The sequence below is a fragment of the Dendropsophus ebraccatus genome, chromosome 1 (assembly GCF_027789765.1).
Source record: "Dendropsophus ebraccatus isolate aDenEbr1 chromosome 1, aDenEbr1.pat, whole genome shotgun sequence".
Taxonomy (NCBI): Eukaryota; Metazoa; Chordata; class Amphibia; order Anura; family Hylidae; genus Dendropsophus; species Dendropsophus ebraccatus.
Genome location: NC_091454.1, coordinates 4,207,604 through 4,224,998, shown reverse-complemented (window position 1 = coordinate 4,224,998; position 17,395 = coordinate 4,207,604). Strand labels below are relative to the sequence as shown.

The 17,395-nt window shown below is 53.2% G+C and overlaps 1 protein-coding gene across 1 annotated transcript in view; it reads left to right on the top strand.

Annotated features, from left to right (window-relative positions):
- BCAT1 (branched chain amino acid transaminase 1) overlaps positions 1-17,395 on the top strand; it is a 66,437-nt gene that overhangs the window by 25,281 nt on the left and 23,761 nt on the right. The window contains exons 2-4 of the mRNA XM_069963930.1: positions 2,356-2,421; positions 12,467-12,667; positions 16,984-17,094. Coding sequence (XP_069820031.1) covers positions 2,356-2,421; positions 12,467-12,667; positions 16,984-17,094 — 378 coding nt within the window. The remainder of the gene's footprint in view (positions 1-2,355; positions 2,422-12,466; positions 12,668-16,983; positions 17,095-17,395) is intronic.

The window sequence follows — 17,395 nt, the reverse complement described above, 5'->3', positions numbered from 1 at the left end:
CCACCCCGCAGGAGACAGGACCCCCCACCCCACCCCGCAGGAGACAGGACCCCCCACCCCGCAGGAGACAGGACCCCCACCCCGCAGGAGACAGGACCCCCACCCCACCCCGCAGGAGACAGGACCCCCCACACCGCCCCGCAGGAGACAGGACCCCCACCCCGCAGGAGACAGGACCCCCACCCCGCAGGAGACAGGACCCCCACCCCGCAGGAGACAGGACCCCCACACCGCAGGAGACAGGACCCCCACCCCGCAGGAGACAGGACCCCCACGCCGCAGGAGACAGGACCCCCACCCCGCAGGAGACAGGACCCCCCCCCCCGCAGGAGACAGGACCCCCACCCCACCCCGCAGGAGACAGGACCCCCACCCCGCAGGAGACAGGACCCCCACCCCGCAGGAGACAGGACCCCCACCCGCAGGAGACAGGACCCCCACCCCGCAGGAGACAGGACCCCCACCCCGCAGGAGACAGGACCCCCACCCCACCCCGCAGGAGACAGGACCCCCACCCCACCCCGCAGGAGACAGGACCCCCACCCCGCAGGAGACAGGACCCCCACCCCGCAGGAGACAGGACCCCCACCCCACCCCGCAGGAGACAGGACCCCCACCCCGCAGGAGACAGGACCCCCACACCGCAGGAGACAGGACCCCCACCCCACCCCGCAGGAGACAGGACCCCCACCCCGCAGGAGACAGGACCCCCACACCGCAGGAGACAGGACCCCCACCCCGCAGGAGACAGGACCCCCACCCCGCAGGAGACAGGACCCCCACCCCGCAGGAGACAGGACCCCCACCCCACCCCGCAGGAGACAGGACCCCCACACCGCAGGAGACAGGACCCCCACCCCGCCCCGCAGGAGACAGAACCCCCACCCCGCAGGAGACAGGACCCCCACCCCGCAGGAGACAGGACCCCCACCCCACCCCGCAGGAGACAGGACCCCCACCCCGCAGGAGACAGGACCCCCACCCCACCCCGCAGGAGACAGGACCCCCACCCCGCAGGAGACAGGACCCCCACACCGCAGGAGACAGGACCCCCACCCGCAGGAGACAGGACCCCCACGCCGCAGGAGACAGGACCCCCACCCCGCAGGAGACAGGACCCCCACCCCGCAGGAGACAGGACCCCCACCCCACCCCGCAGGAGACAGGACCCCAACCCCGCAGGAGACAGGACCCCCACACCGCAGGAGACAGGACCCCCACCCCGCAGGAGACAGGACCCCCACCCCACCCCGCAGGAGACAGGACCCCCACCCCGCAGGAGACAGGACCCCCACCCCACCCCGCAGGAGACAGGACCCCCACCCCGCAGGAGACAGGATCCCCACACCGCAGGAGACAGGACCCCCACCCCGCAGGAGACAGGACCCCCACCCCGCAGGAGACAGGACCCCCACCCCACCCCGCAGGAGACAGGACCCCCACCCCGCAGGAGACAGGACCCCCACACCGCAGGAGACAGGACCCCCACCCCACCCCGCAGGAGACAGGACCCCCACCCCGCAGGAGACAGGACCCCCACCCCGCAGGACCCCCACCCCGCCCCGCAGGAGACAGGACCCCCACACCGCAGGAGACAGGACCCCCACCCCGCCCCGCAGGAGACAGGACCCCCACCCCGCAGGAGACAGGACCCCCACCCCGCAGGAGACAGGACCCCCACCCCGCAGGAGACAGGACCCCCACCCCGCAGGAGACAGGACCCCCACCCCGCAGGACCCCCACCCCGCCCCGCAGGAGACAGGACCCCCACACCGCAGGAGACAGGACCCCCACCCCGCCCCGCAGGAGACAGGACCCCCACCCCGCAGGAGACAGGACCCCCACCCCGCAGGAGACAGGACCCCCACCCCGCCCCGCAGGAGACAGGACCCCCACCCCGCCCCGCAGGAGACAGGACCCCCACCCCGCCCCGCAGGAGACAGGACCCCCACCCCGCCCCGCAGGAGACAGGACCCCCCACACCGCCCCGCAGGAGACAGGACCCCCACACCGCAGGAGACAGGACCCCCACACCGCAGGAGACAGGACCCCCACACCGCAGGAGACAGGACCCCCACCCCGCAGGACCCCCACCCCGCCCCGCAGGAGACAGGACCCCCACACCGCAGGAGACAGGACCCCCACACCGCAGGAGACAGGACCCCCACCCCGCAGGACCCCCACCCCGCCCCGCAGGAGACAGGACCCCCACACCGCAGGAGACAGGACCCCCACACCGCAGGAGACAGGACCCCCACCCCGCCCCGCAGGAGACAGGACCCCGAACATATACATCATACACCTCAGCTGCTGTTTATGGATCTTATGATGTTTGTCTGTTTTGTTTCTCCACAGAACTGCAAGAATGGTTGTACGAATGGGGAATCCAACTGTGATGACCATGTGCCGGGCGCCTTCAAGGTGAGTTCTGTGTCTTCAAGTGTCACAGTGACCGTGAACACATGACATTATATCAGTGATGTCCCCAGGGGGCGAGGCTGTGACTACCTCTCTATACACAGGATAAACAGGGGGCGGGGCTATGACTACCTCTCTATACACAGGATATACAGGGGGCGGAGCTGTGGCTACCTCTCTATACACAGGATATACAGGGGGTGGGGCTGTGACTACCTCTCTATACACATGATATACAGGGGGCGGGGCTGTGACTACCTCTATACACAGGATATACAGGGGGCGGGGCTGTGACTACCTGTATACACAGGATATACAGGGGGTGGGGCTGTGACTACCTCTATACACAGGATATACAGGGGGCGGGGCTGTGACTACCTCTCTATACACAGGATATACAGGGGGCGGGGCTGTGGCTACCTCTCTATACACAGGATATACAGGGGGCGGGGCTGTGACTACCTCTCTATACACAGGATATACCGGGGGCGGGGCTGTGACTACCTCTCTATACACAGGATATACAGGGGGCGGGGCTGTGACTACCTCTCTATACACAGGATATACAGGGGGCGGGGCTGTGACTACCTCTCTATACACAGGATATACAGGGGGCGGGGCTGTGACTACCTCTCTATACACAGGATATACCGGGGGCGGGGCTGTGACTACCTCTCTATACACAGGATATACAGGGGGCGGGGCTGTGACTACCTCTCTATATAAAGGATATACAGGGGCCGGGGCTGTGACTACCTCTCTATACACAGGATATACAGGGGGCGGGGCTGTGACTACCTCTCTATACACAGGATATACAGGGGGCGGGGCTGTGACTACCTCTCTATATAAAGGATATACAGGGGCCGGGGCTGTGACTACCTCTCTATACACAGGATATACAGGGGGCGGGGCTGTGACTACCTCTCTATACACAGGATATACAGGGGGCGGGGCTGTGACTACCTCTCTATATAAAGGATATACAGGGGGCGGGGCTGTGACTACCTCTCTATACACAGGATATACAGGAGGCGGGGCTGTGACTACCTCTCTATACACAGGATATACAGGGGGCGGGGCTGTGACTACCTCTCTATATAAAGGATATACAGGGGGCGGGGCTGTGACTACCTCTCTATACACAGGATATACAGGCTGGTTGGATATAGGAGCTGCCATTGTCCGCCTCCTCCCCTGTCGCGGTGACCCGGTTGTCGCTGAGCTGACTGTGCGGACAGGAATAGTATTTCCAGGCACGGTTAGTCGGCGACCATACTTGGCCGGTAACCAGATATTTGTGGCCTCCTCCATGTGACTGGAGAATAATGGAAGCTGAACAGATGTCTGGGATCAGAGGTGCGATGCTCTGCAGGAGGGGCCAAGTCTATGAGAATGCCTCTAAGCCGCCACCATGGTGGGGGGGGCAGCTATGAGACTAGAGAGCCCCCCCCCCCCAATATAATCCGGCAGTGATGGACGCCCCCGGATAATAACAATATGTGAGGAGAATCCCCCCTGACCCCGGGTGACCCCCCCCCTGACAACATCTGGCGGCAGCGCACATTCCTCCGCACTCACACGGGTTATTCTTGGCCGCTCTTCTATCCTCCTCCCTCCTCATCCTCCCTCCTCATCCTCCTCCCTCCTCATCCTCCTCCCTCCTCATCCTCCTCTTCTCCATATAGAACAGAAGCTGCGAAACCCCCGATAACAAATACTGAGAAAGCTGAACCGGCTCCTGGTGTATATAGGACGGGCTCCCGGTGTATATAGGACGGGCTCCCGGTGTATATAGGACGGGCTCCCGGTGTATATAGGACCGGCTTCCGGTGTATATAGGACGGACTCCTGGTGTATATAGGACGGGCTCCCGGCGTATATAGGACGGGCTCCCAGTGTATATAGGACCGGCTCCCGGTGTATATAGGACGGGCTCCCGGTGTATATAGGACGGGCTCCCGGTGTATATAGGGCCGGCTCCTGGTGTATATAGGACCGGCTCCTGGTGTATATAGGACCGGCTCCTGGTGTATATAGGACCGGCTCCCGGTGTATATAGGACCGGCTCCCGGTGTATGTAGGGCCGGCTCCTGGTGTATATAGGACCGGCTCCCGGTGTATATAGGACCGGCTCCCGGCGTATATAGGACGGGCTCCCAGTGTATATAGGACCGGCTCCCGGTGTATATAGGACGGGCTCCCGGTGTATATAGGACGGGCTCCCGGTGTATATAGGACGGGCTCCCGGTGTATATAGGGCCGGCTCCTGGTGTATATAGGACGGGCTCCTGGTGTATATAGGACCGGCTCCTGGTGTATATAGGACGGGCTCCCGGTGTATGTAGGACGGGCTCCCGGTGTATATAGGACCGGCTCCCGGTGTATATAGGACGGGCTCCCGGTGTATATAGGACGGGCTCCCGGTGTATATAGGACCGGCTCCCGGTGTATATAGGACGGGCTCCCGGTGTATATAGGACGGGCTCCTGGTGTATATAGGACGGGCTCCTGGTGTATATAGGACGGGCTCCCGGTGTATATAGGACGGGCTCCCGGTGTATATAGGACGGGCTCCCGGTGTATATAGGACGGGCTCCCGGTGTATATAGGACGGGCTCCTGGTGTATATAGGACGGGCTCCCGGTGTATATAGGACGGGCTCCCGGTGTATATAGGACGGGCTCCCGGTGTATATAGGACCGGCTCCCGGTGTATATAGGACGGGCTCCCGGTGTATATAGGACGGGCTCCCGGTGTATATAGGACGGGCTCCCGGTGTATATAGGACCGGGTCCCGATGTATATAGGACGGGCTCCCGGTGTATATAGGACGGGCTCCCGGTGTATATAGGACGGGCTCCTGGTGTATATAGGACGGGCTCCCGGTGTATATAGGACGGGCTCCCGGTGTATATAGGACGGGCTCCCGGTGTATATAGGACCGGCTCCCGGTGTATATAGGACCGACTCCCGGTGTATATAGGACCGACTCCCGGTGTATATAGGACCGACTCCCGGTGTATATAGGACGGGCTCCTGGTGTATATAGGATCGGCTCCCGGTGTATATAGGACCGGCTCCCGGTGTATATAGGACCGACTCCCGGTGTATATAGGATCGGCTCCCGGTGTATATAGGACCGGCTCCCGGTGTATATAGGACGGGCTCCCGGTGTATATAGGACGGGCTCCCGGTGTATATAGGAGGGGCTCCTGGTGTATATAGGACGGGCTCCCGGTGTATATAGGACGGGCTCCCGGTGTATATAGGACGGGCTCCCGGTGTATATAGGACCGGCTCCCGGTGTATATAGGACGGGCTCCTGGTGTATATAGGACGGGCTCCCGGTGTATATAGGACGGGCTCCCGGTGTATATAGGACCGGGTCCCGGTGTATATAGGACGGGCTCCCGGTGTATATAGGACGGGCTCCCGGTGTATATAGGACGGGCTCCTGGTGTATATAGGACGGGCTCCTGGTGTATATAGGACCGGCTCCTGGTGTATATAGGACCGGCTCCTGGTGTATATAGGACGGGCTCCCGGTGTATATAGGACCGGCTCCTGGTGTATATAGGACGGGCTCCTGGTGTATATAGGACGGGCTCCCGGTGTATATAGGACCGGGTCCCGATGTATATAGGACGGGCTCCCGGTGTATATAGGACGGGCTCCCGGTGTATATAGGACGGGCTCCCGGTGTATATAGGACGGGCTCCTGGTGTATATAGGACGGGCTCCTGGTGTATATAGGACGGGCTCCTGGTGTATATAGGACGGGCTCCCGGTGTATATAGGACGGGCTCCCGGTGTATATAGGACCGGCTCCCGGTGTATATAGGACGGGCTCCTGGTGTATATAGGACAGGCTCCCGGTGTATATAGGACAGGCTCCCGGTGTATATAGGACGGGCTCCCGGTGTATATAGGACCGGCTCCCGGTGTATATAGGACGGGCTCCCGGTGTATATAGGACGGGCTCCCGGTGTATATAGGACCGGCTCCCGGTGTATATAGGACCGGCTCCCGGTGTATATAGGACCGGCTCCCGGTGTATATAGGACCGGCTCCCGGTGTATATAGGACCGGCTCCCGGTGTATATAGGACCGGCTCCCGGTGTATATAGGACCGGCTCCCGGTGTATATAGGACCGGCTCCCGGTGTATATAGGACCGGCTCCCGGTGTATATAGGACGGGCTCCTGGTGTATATAGGACGGGCTCCTGGTGTATATAGGACCGGCTCCCGGTGTATATAGGACCGGCTCCCGGTGTATATAGGACCGGCTCCCGGTGTATATAGGACCGGCTCCCGGTGTATATAGAATCGGCTCCCGGTGTATATAGGACCGGCTCCTGGTGTATATAGGACCGGCTCCTGGTGTATATAGGACGGGCTCCCGGTGTATATAGGACGGGCTCCCGGTGTATGTAGGACGGGCTCCCGGTGTATATAGGACGGGCTCCCGGTGTATATAGGACGGGCTCCTGGTGTATATAGGACCGGCTCCTGGTGTATATAGGACCGGCTCCCGGTGTATATAGGACGGGCTCCTGGTGTATATAGGACCGGCTCCTGGTGTATATAGGACGGGCTCCCGGTGTATATAGGACGGGCTCCCGGTGTATATAGGACGGGCTCCTGGTGTATATAGGACCGGCTCCTGGTGTATATAGGACCGGCTCCCGGTGTATATAGGACGGGCTCCTGGTGTATATAGGACCGGCTCCTGGTGTATATAGGACGGGCTTCCGGTGTATATAGGACGGGCTCCTGGTGTATATAGGACGGGCTCCCGGTGTATATAGGACGGGCTCCCGGTGTATATAGGACGGGCTCCCGGTGTATATAGGACGGGCTCCTGGTGTATATAGGACGGGCTCCCGGTGTATATAGGACGGGCTCCCGGTGTATATAGGACCGGCTTCCGGTGTATATAGGACGGGCTCCCGGTGTATATAGGACGGGCTCCTGGTGTATATAGGACGGGCTCCCGGTGTATATAGGACGGGCTCCTGGTGTATATAGGACCGGCTGCTGGTGTATATAGGACCGGCTCCTGGTGTATATAGGACCGGCTCCTGGTGTATATAGGACCGGCTCCTGGTGTATATAGGACCGGCTCCTGGTGTATATATGATATGACGGATATTATGTGTCCTGCAGCGCAGTGATGAATGTGTCTGATACACGGCCGTGGGATGACGGACAAAGCTGGTAAGGGAGGTTCTGCCGGCTGGAGAATATATCGCCATCATGGCGGCTGTACACAGGGCTGGTCAGTCACGGTGTCTCCCATAATACCGACATGTCAGGTCATTGGATATAGTCAGAGGGAGTTCCCCTTTAAGGCCTCTGCGCTCTTACTCTGTACACAGGGCTGGTCAGTAACAGTGTCTCCCATAATACCGACATGTCAGGTCATTGGATATAGTCAGACGGAGTTCCCCTTTAAGGCCTCTGCGCTCTTACTCTGTACACAGGGCTGGTCAGTCACGGTGTCTCCCATAATACCGACATGTCAGGTCATTGGATATAGTCAGACGGAGTTCCCCTTTAAGGCCTCTGCACTCTTACTCTGTACACAGGGCTGGTCAGTCACGGTGTCTCCCATAATACCGACATGTCAGGTCGCTGGATATAGTCAGACGGAGTTCCCCTTTAAGGCCTCTGCACTCTTACTCTGTACACAGGGCTGGTCAGTCACGGTGTCTCCCATAATACCGACATGTCAGGTCGCTGGATATAGTCAGACGGAGTTCCCCTTTAAGGCCTCTGCGCTCTTACTCTGTACACAGGTTATAATCTCACAGGACACAAAGATAAATAACAATCCCGAGTCTCCGATTTCACAGCTGTAAATCCTCAAAGAGACGATTGTTCTGCGATTCCTTCAACCCGAAAACAAAGGGGCGTGGCCTAAACCTGAGCGGGGTTATCCTATTACTGGTGTAATCCCCGTATGGCGCAGGTGACCCGCAATGACCTCCGGGGGGCGAGGGGGCATCAACAGCTGACATAGGGGGAGACAGGGAGACCTGCATGTACAGTGACCTCTGATCAGGTCATAGAGCATGCCCTCTGCACTCTCTTAGAAGTCTATAAATGGTGAACAAAGCTCATCCCCTCCTGCAGAGGCCACAGAGCATGCCCAGTCCCATAGAGGTGAAAGGGTCATGTACACAGCTCACTTCCTCCCTCTACCTACACAGGGCATGCTCACTACACTCTATCATAAAAATCTATAGGTAATGGACGCATGCCACCTCTTCCCTGCACAGAGACTATTGAAGAGGTCATGGAGCGTGCCCACAGCACTCTGCCATAGATACATGATTGACAAGCTCATTTCTTTCCCTTTCCTGCACAGTGTCCTTTGCACAGGTCACAAAGCATGCTCACTACAACCCCCTATAAAATATATATGTGATGAACACATCTTACCGCCTCCCCATCCCTGAACAATAATCTGACTACAGGTCACAGTGCATGCCCACTACACTCTCCCATAAAATATATAGATGATGAACACATCTTACCTTCTCTCCATCCCTGAACAGTAATATCTTCACAGGTCACAAAGCATGCTCACTACACTCTCCCATAAAATATATAGATGATTAACACATCTTACCTTCTCTCCCTCCCTGAACAGTAATATCTTCACAGGTCACAAAGCATGCTCACTACACTCTCCCATAAAATATATAGATGATTAACACATCTTACCTTCTCTCCCTCCCTGAACAGTAATATCTTCACAGGTCACAAAGCATGCTCACTACACTCTCCCATAAAATATATAGATGATAAACACATCTTACCTTCTCTCCCTCCCTGAACAGTAATATCTTCACAGGTCACAAAGCATGCTCACTACACTCTCCCATAAAATATATAGATGATGAACACATCTTACCTTCTCTCCCTCCCTGAACAATAATGTCTTCACAGGTCACAAAGCTTGCTTACTACACTCTCCTATAAAATATATAGGGATGAACATGTCTTACCGCCTCCCCAATCTTGTCACAGGTCACAGAGCATGCTCACTACACTCTCCCATTCAAATCAGACTGCAGACTCTGTGGCTGCTGTAGAGCAGATTTCCATCTGCCGGACAGGGAGCTGTTGCACAGATTACAGGAGGGTCAGTAGCGCTGGGGCCCCTGATTGTGAGGATCAGTGGGGGTCCCATCATCCAAGCAATAAGCCATCACTTCTATTGGTCATGTGGTCATGTGATATGTGGGGGTCACCGGTGTAAGATTATGCAGTGTTCCTTTAAGAGTGATGATGTCATAGCCTGTACTGTAGCCTATTCCCCATGACTCCTCTTGCTGTATTGCTGGAAGTCCTTGTGTCGGGGTCATTTCCCGTTGTTTTTCCTTTTTCCATCAGGGTCACATGGGGCGATCATGTGACTGTAATGTGGGAGCGGGCCTGTGTGACCTCTACGGAAGCCGTCTCCTATAGACTCTCATAGAGGAACAGACAGGGGATGGGGGATATATTCTATATGGTGTATAACACCCAATGTCCCTGGTCATCTGTGGTGGCAAATTATTACTGGGAACCTTCCTGGTGGTCTGGGGTCATATAGGGTTAATGGTAAAATTGCTGGAGTCATGACTGTCTAAGCCCTTCCCCACCAGACCACCAGGGACATATCCATTATATACTTCATGGCCCCAGACCACCAGGGACATATCCATTATATGCGTCATGGCCACAGACCACCAGGGACATATCCATTATATGCTTCATGGATCCAGACCACCAGGGACATATCCATTATATGCTTCATGGCTCCAGACTACCAGGGACATATCCATTATATGCTTCATGGCTCCAGACCACCAGGAACATATCCATTATATACTTCATGGCCACAGACCACCAGGGACATATCCATTATATGCGTCATGGCCACAGACCACCAGGGACATATCCATTATATGCTTCATGGCCCCAGACCACCAGGGACATATCCATTATATGCGTCATGGCCACAGGCCACCAGGGACGTATCCATTATATGCTTCATGGATCCAGACCACCAGGAATATGTCCATTATATACTTCATGGCCCCAGACCACCAGGGACATATCCATTATATACTTCATGGCCCCAGACCACCAGGGACATATCCATTATATGCTTCATGGCCCCAGACCACCAGGGACATATCCATTATATGCGTCATGGCCCCAGACCACCAGGGACATATCCATTATATGCTTCATGGATCCAGACCACCAGGGACATATCCATTATATGCTTCATGGATCCAGACCACCAGGGATATGTCCATTATATGCTTCATGGATCCAGACCACCAGGGACATATCCATTATATGCGTCATGGCCACAGACCACCAGGGACATATCCATTATATACTTCATGGCTCCAGACCACTAGGGACATATCCATTATATGCTTCATGGCCACAGACCACCAGGGACATATCTATTATATGCCTCATGGCCCCAGACCACCAGGGACATATCCATTATATACTTCATGGCCGCAGACCACCAGGGACATATCCCTTATATACTTCTTGGCTCCAGACCACCAGGGACATATCCATTATATACTTCATGGCTCCAGACCACCAGGGACATATCCATTATATACTTCTTGGCTCCAGACCACCAGGGACATATCCATTATATACTTCTTGGCTCCAGACCACCAGGGACATATCCATTATATACTTCATGGATCCAGACCACCAGGGACATATCCATTATATACTTCATGGCTCCAGACCACCAGGGACATATCCATTATATACTTCATGGCTCCAGACCACCAGGGACATATCCATTATATACTTCATGGATCCAGACCACCAGGGACATATCCATTATATACTTCATGGCTCCAGACCACCAGGGACATATCCATTATATGCTTCATGGCTCCAGACCACCAGGGACATATCCATTATATGCTTCATGGCTCCAGACCACCAGGGACATATCCATTATATGCTTCATGGCTCCAGACCACCAGGGACATATCCATTATATGCTTCATGGCTCCAGACCACCAGGGACATATCCATTATATACTTCATGGCTCCAGACCACTAGGGACATATCCATTATATGCTTCATGGCCACAGACCACCAGGGACATATCTATTATATGCCTCATGGCCCCAGACCACCAGGGACATATCCATTATATACTTCATGGCCGCAGACCACCAGGGACATATCCCTTATATACTTCTTGGCTCCAGACCACCAGGGACATATCCATTATATACTTCATGGCTCCAGACCACCAGGGACATATCCATTATATACTTCTTGGCTCCAGACCACCAGGGACATATCCATTATATACTTCTTGGCTCCAGACCACCAGGGACATATCCATTATATACTTCATGGATCCAGACCACCAGGGACATATCCATTATATACTTCATGGCTCCAGACCACCAGGGACATATCCATTATATACTTCATGGCTCCAGACCACCAGGGACATATCCATTATATACTTCATGGATCCAGACCACCAGGGACATATCCATTATATACTTCATGGCTCCAGACCACCAGGGACATATCCATTATATGCTTCATGGCTCCAGACCACCAGGGACATATCCATTATATGCTTCATGGCTCCAGACCACCAGGGACATATCCATTATATTCTTCATGGCTCCAGACCACCAGGGACATATCCATTATATGCTTCATGGCTCCAGACCACCAGGGACATATCCATTATATGCTTCATGGCTCCAGACCACCAGGGACATATCCATTATATGCTTCATGGATCCAGACCACCAGGGACATATCCATTATATGCTTCATGGCTCCAGACCACCAGGGACATATCCATTATATGCTTCATGGCTCCAGACCACCAGGGACATATCCATTATATACTTCATGGCTCCAGACCACCAGGCATATCTCCATTAGATTAGAGGAAGCAGCAGACAATGTATGTTGGTCAGCAGAGCTGTGATTGGTTCCCTGATGATTACTGATTATTAATCTGCTTTCAGGCGTCAGATATAACGGTTGAGCTCACCGACTCCCCGAAAGACAAACCAGATCCCAGCAACCTGGTGTTCGGCACAGTCTTCACCGACCACATGTTGCTGGTGGAGTGGTCGGTGGAGAAGGGATGGCAGAGACCAGCGATCAAACCTCTGCAGAACCTGAGCCTGCACCCAGCCTGCTCCGTATTCAACTACGCCATCGAGGTGAGTGATGTCACCAGGGGGCGGGGCACTGGTCACATGCCATTATATCAGTGATGTCATCATGGAGGCGGGGCACTGGTCACATGTCATTATATCAGTGATGTCATCAGGGGGCGGGGCTGTGATCACGTTATTATATTATATATCAGTGATGTCATCAGGGGCGGGGCTGTGATCACGTTATTATATTATATATCAGTAATGTCATCAGGGGGCGGGGCACTGGTCACATGCCATTATATCAGTGATGTCATCAGGGAGCGGGGCTGTGATCACATGTCATTATATATCAGTAATGTCATCAGGGGGCGGAGCACTGGTCACATGTTATTATATCAGTGATGTCATCAGGGGGCGGGGCTGTGATCACGTTATTATATTATATATCAGTGATGTCATCAGGGGCGGGGCTGTGATCACGTTATTATATTATATATCAGTAATGTCATCAGGGGCGGGGCTGTGATCACATGTCATTATATATCAGTAATGTCATCAGGGGGCGGGGCACTGGTCACATGTCATTATATCAGTGATGTCATCAGGGGGCGGGGCTGTGATCACGTTATTATATTATATATCAGTGATGTCATCAGGGGGTGGGGCTGTGACCACATGTCATATTATGTCAGTGACATCGTCCAGGGGGCGGGGCAGTGATCACATGTCATTATATTTTATACCAGTGATGCTGTGTTGTCCCACCACGGATGTTGCCAGTAGTAACACCCTTTGCAGAAGCCTGTACTTTTTGTATGTGAGTGGCGATGTAGTCGTGTTAAAGTTTTGCCAGAGTGTGCAGTCTAGAAGCAGACCTAGGCACATGCAACCTACAGATTGTTCTCAGGTACTCAGCACTGTGCAGTGTCAAAGCCTTCACTAGAGAGGACAAGTCAGAGATCATCTCAACCCACGCCAAGGACTAGGAGAGTCACAGAGCCTAGGAACTCTATCTTGCAGGGAACCCTCAGCATTCCGCTCATCCTAGGTAACAAGGTCTGGGGCTTGTGTCACCCACTAGGACTGGTCCCCCGACACTAATGGGGAATAGGTGGTGCGAAGGCCCAAGAGTCAAAACACAGGCATAAGTATTCTCTCTCTCTTCTCAAGTATTCTTCTACCTCATCCTCCGACCCCCCGGCAGAGCACAGTACTACTTGGGTTGAGACTTCATGACCTCCTCCTCTCTGCTCCTCTGACTGTATACTCTCAGCACACAACACACCTGTACTACTCCCAATCCGCTCACTACAGATCTGCATCCTAACTTATCAAGCGTCTCATTAAGTATTACGTCTTATATCAGTGTAAAGCTGTAGGATCTGCTGTATACAAGTGTTTCCCGAGCAGATTGTATTTATGGTAACGAGACTCTGTGATTCCTCCTCCAGCACCAACACAGTATACACCCTTTACCCCTGTACCTCACACCCATCATTATAGTAACTGAGTCCTGTACCCCTGTACCTCACACCCATCATTATAGTAACTGAGTCCTGTACCCCTGTACCTCACACCCATCATTATAGTAACTGAGTCCTGTACCCCTGTACCTCACACCCATCATTATAGTAACTGAGTCCTGTACCCCTGTACCTCACACCCATCATTATAGTAACTGAGTCCTGTACCCCTGTACCTCACACCCATCATTATAGTAACTGAGTCCTGTACCCCTGTACCTCACACCCATCATTATAGTAACTGAGTCCTGTACCCCTGTACCTCACACCCATCATTATAGTAACTGAGTCCTGTACCCCTGTACCTCACACCCATCATTATAGTAACTGAGTCCTGTACCCCTGTACCTCACACCCATCATTATAGTAACTGAGTCCTGTACCCCTGTACCTCACACCCATCATTATAGTAACTGAGTCCTGTACCACTGTACCTCACACCCATCATTATAGTAACTGAGTCCTGTACCCCTGTACCTCACACCCATCATTATAGTAACTGAGTCCTGTACCCTTGTACCTCACACCCATCATTATAGTAACTGAGTCCTGTACCCCTGTACCTCACACCCATCATTATAGTAACTGAGTCCTTTACCCCTGTACCTCACACCCATCATTATAGTAACTAAGTCCTGTACCCCTGTACCTCACACCCATCATTATAGTAACTGAGTCCTGTACCCCTGTACCTCACACCCATCATTATAGTAACTGAGTCCTGTACCCCTGTACCTCACACCCATCATTATAGTAACTGAGTCCTGTACCCCTGTACCTCACACCCATCATTATAGTAACTGAGTCCTGTACCCCTGTACCTCACACCCATCATTATAGTAACTAAGTCCTGTACCCCTGTACCTCACACCCATCATTATAGTAACTAAGTCCTGTACCCCTGTACCTCACACCCATCATTATAGTAACTGAGTCCTGTACCCCTGTACCTCACACCCATCATTATAGTAACTGAGTCCTGTACCCCTGTACCTCACACCCATCATTATAGTAACTTAGTCCTGTACCCCTGTACCTCACACCCATCATTATAGTAACTAAGTCCTGTACCCCTGTACCTCACACCCATCATTATAGTAACTGAGTCCTGTACCCCTGTACCTCACACCCATCATTATAGTAACTAAGTCCTGTACCCCTGTACCTCACACCCATCATTATAGTAACTGAGTCCTGTACCCCTGTACCTCACACCCATCATTATAGTAACTAAGTCCTGTACCCCTGTACCTCACACCCATCATTATAGTAACTGAGTCCTGTACCGCTGTACCTCACACCCATCATTATAGTAACTAAGTCCTGTACCCCTGTACCTCACACCCATCATTATAGTAACTGAGTCCTGTACCCCTGTACCTCACACCCATCATTATAGTAACTAAGTCCTGTACCCCTGTACCTCACACCCATCATTATAGTAACTGAGTCCTGTACCCCTGTACCTCACACCCATCATTATAGTAACTTAGTCCTGTACCCCTGTACCTCACACCCATCATTATAGTAACTGAGTCCTGTACCCCTGTACCTCACACCCATCATTATAGTAACTGAGTCCTGTACCCCTGTACCTCACACCCATCATTATAGTAACTGAGTCCTGTACCCCTGTACCTCACACCCATCATTATAGTAACTGAGTCCTGTACCCCTGTACCTCACACCCATCATTATAGTAACTGAGTCCTGTACCCTTGTACCTCACACCCATCATTATAGTAACTGAGTCCTGTACCCCTGTACCTCACACCCATCATTATAGTAACTGAGTCCTTTACCCCTGTACCTCACACCCATCATTATAGTAACTAAGTCCTGTACCCCTGTACCTCACACCCATCATTATAGTAACTGAGTCCTGTACCCCTGTACCTCACACCCATCATTATAGTAACTGAGTCCTGTACCCCTGTACCTCACACCCATCATTATAGTAACTGAGTCCTGTACCCCTGTACCTCACACCCATCATTATAGTAACTGAGTCCTGTACCCCTGTACCTCACACCCATCATTATAGTAACTAAGTCCTGTACCCCTGTACCTCACACCCATCATTATAGTAACTAAGTCCTGTACCCCTGTACCTCACACCCATCATTATAGTAACTGAGTCCTGTACCCCTGTACCTCACACCCATCATTATAGTAACTGAGTCCTGTACCCCTGTACCTCACACCCATCATTATAGTAACTTAGTCCTGTACCCCTGTACCTCACACCCATCATTATAGTAACTAAGTCCTGTACCCCTGTACCTCACACCCATCATTATAGTAACTGAGTCCTGTACCCCTGTACCTCACACCCATCATTATAGTAACTAAGTCCTGTACCCCTGTACCTCACACCCATCATTATAGTAACTGAGTCCTGTACCCCTGTACCTCACACCCATCATTATAGTAACTAAGTCCTGTACCCCTGTACCTCACACCCATCATTATAGTAACTGAGTCCTGTACCCCTGTACCTCACACCCATCATTATAGTAACTGAGTCCTGTACCCCTGTACCTCACACCCATCATTATAGTAACTAAGTCCTGTACCCCTGTACCTCACACCCATCATTATAGTAACTGAGTCCTGTACCCCTGTACCTCACACCCATCATTATAGTAACTTAGTCCTGTACCCCTGTACCTCACACCCATCATTATAGTAACTGAGTCCTGTACCCCTGTACCTCACACCCATCATTATAGTAACTGAGTCCTGTACCCCTGTACCTCACACCCATCATTATAGTAACTGAGTCCTGTACCCCTGTACCTCACACCCATCATTATAGTAACTGAGTCCTGTACCCGTCTCTCCTCTCTGCAGCTCTTTGAAGGAATGAAGGCGTACCGGGGAGAGGATGGTAAGATACACTTATTCCGACCTCAGCTGAATATGGAGAGAATGCTGCGATCTGCCAAACGTCTAACTCTGCCTGTAAGTCTATCTGCTCTTATAACGCTCCAGTACTGATATATCCTCCTATTACATCCTATGTGACTGATATCAGCCGCTCCTCTTATAACGCTCCAGTACTGATATATCCTCCTATTACATCCTATGTGACTGATATCAGCCGCTCCTCTTATAACGCTCCAGTACTGATATATCCTCCTATTACATCATATGTGACTGATATCAGCCGCTCCTCTTATAACACTCCAGTACTGATATAACCTCCTATTACATCCTATGTGACTGATATCAGCCGCTCCTCTTATAACGCTCCAGTACTGAT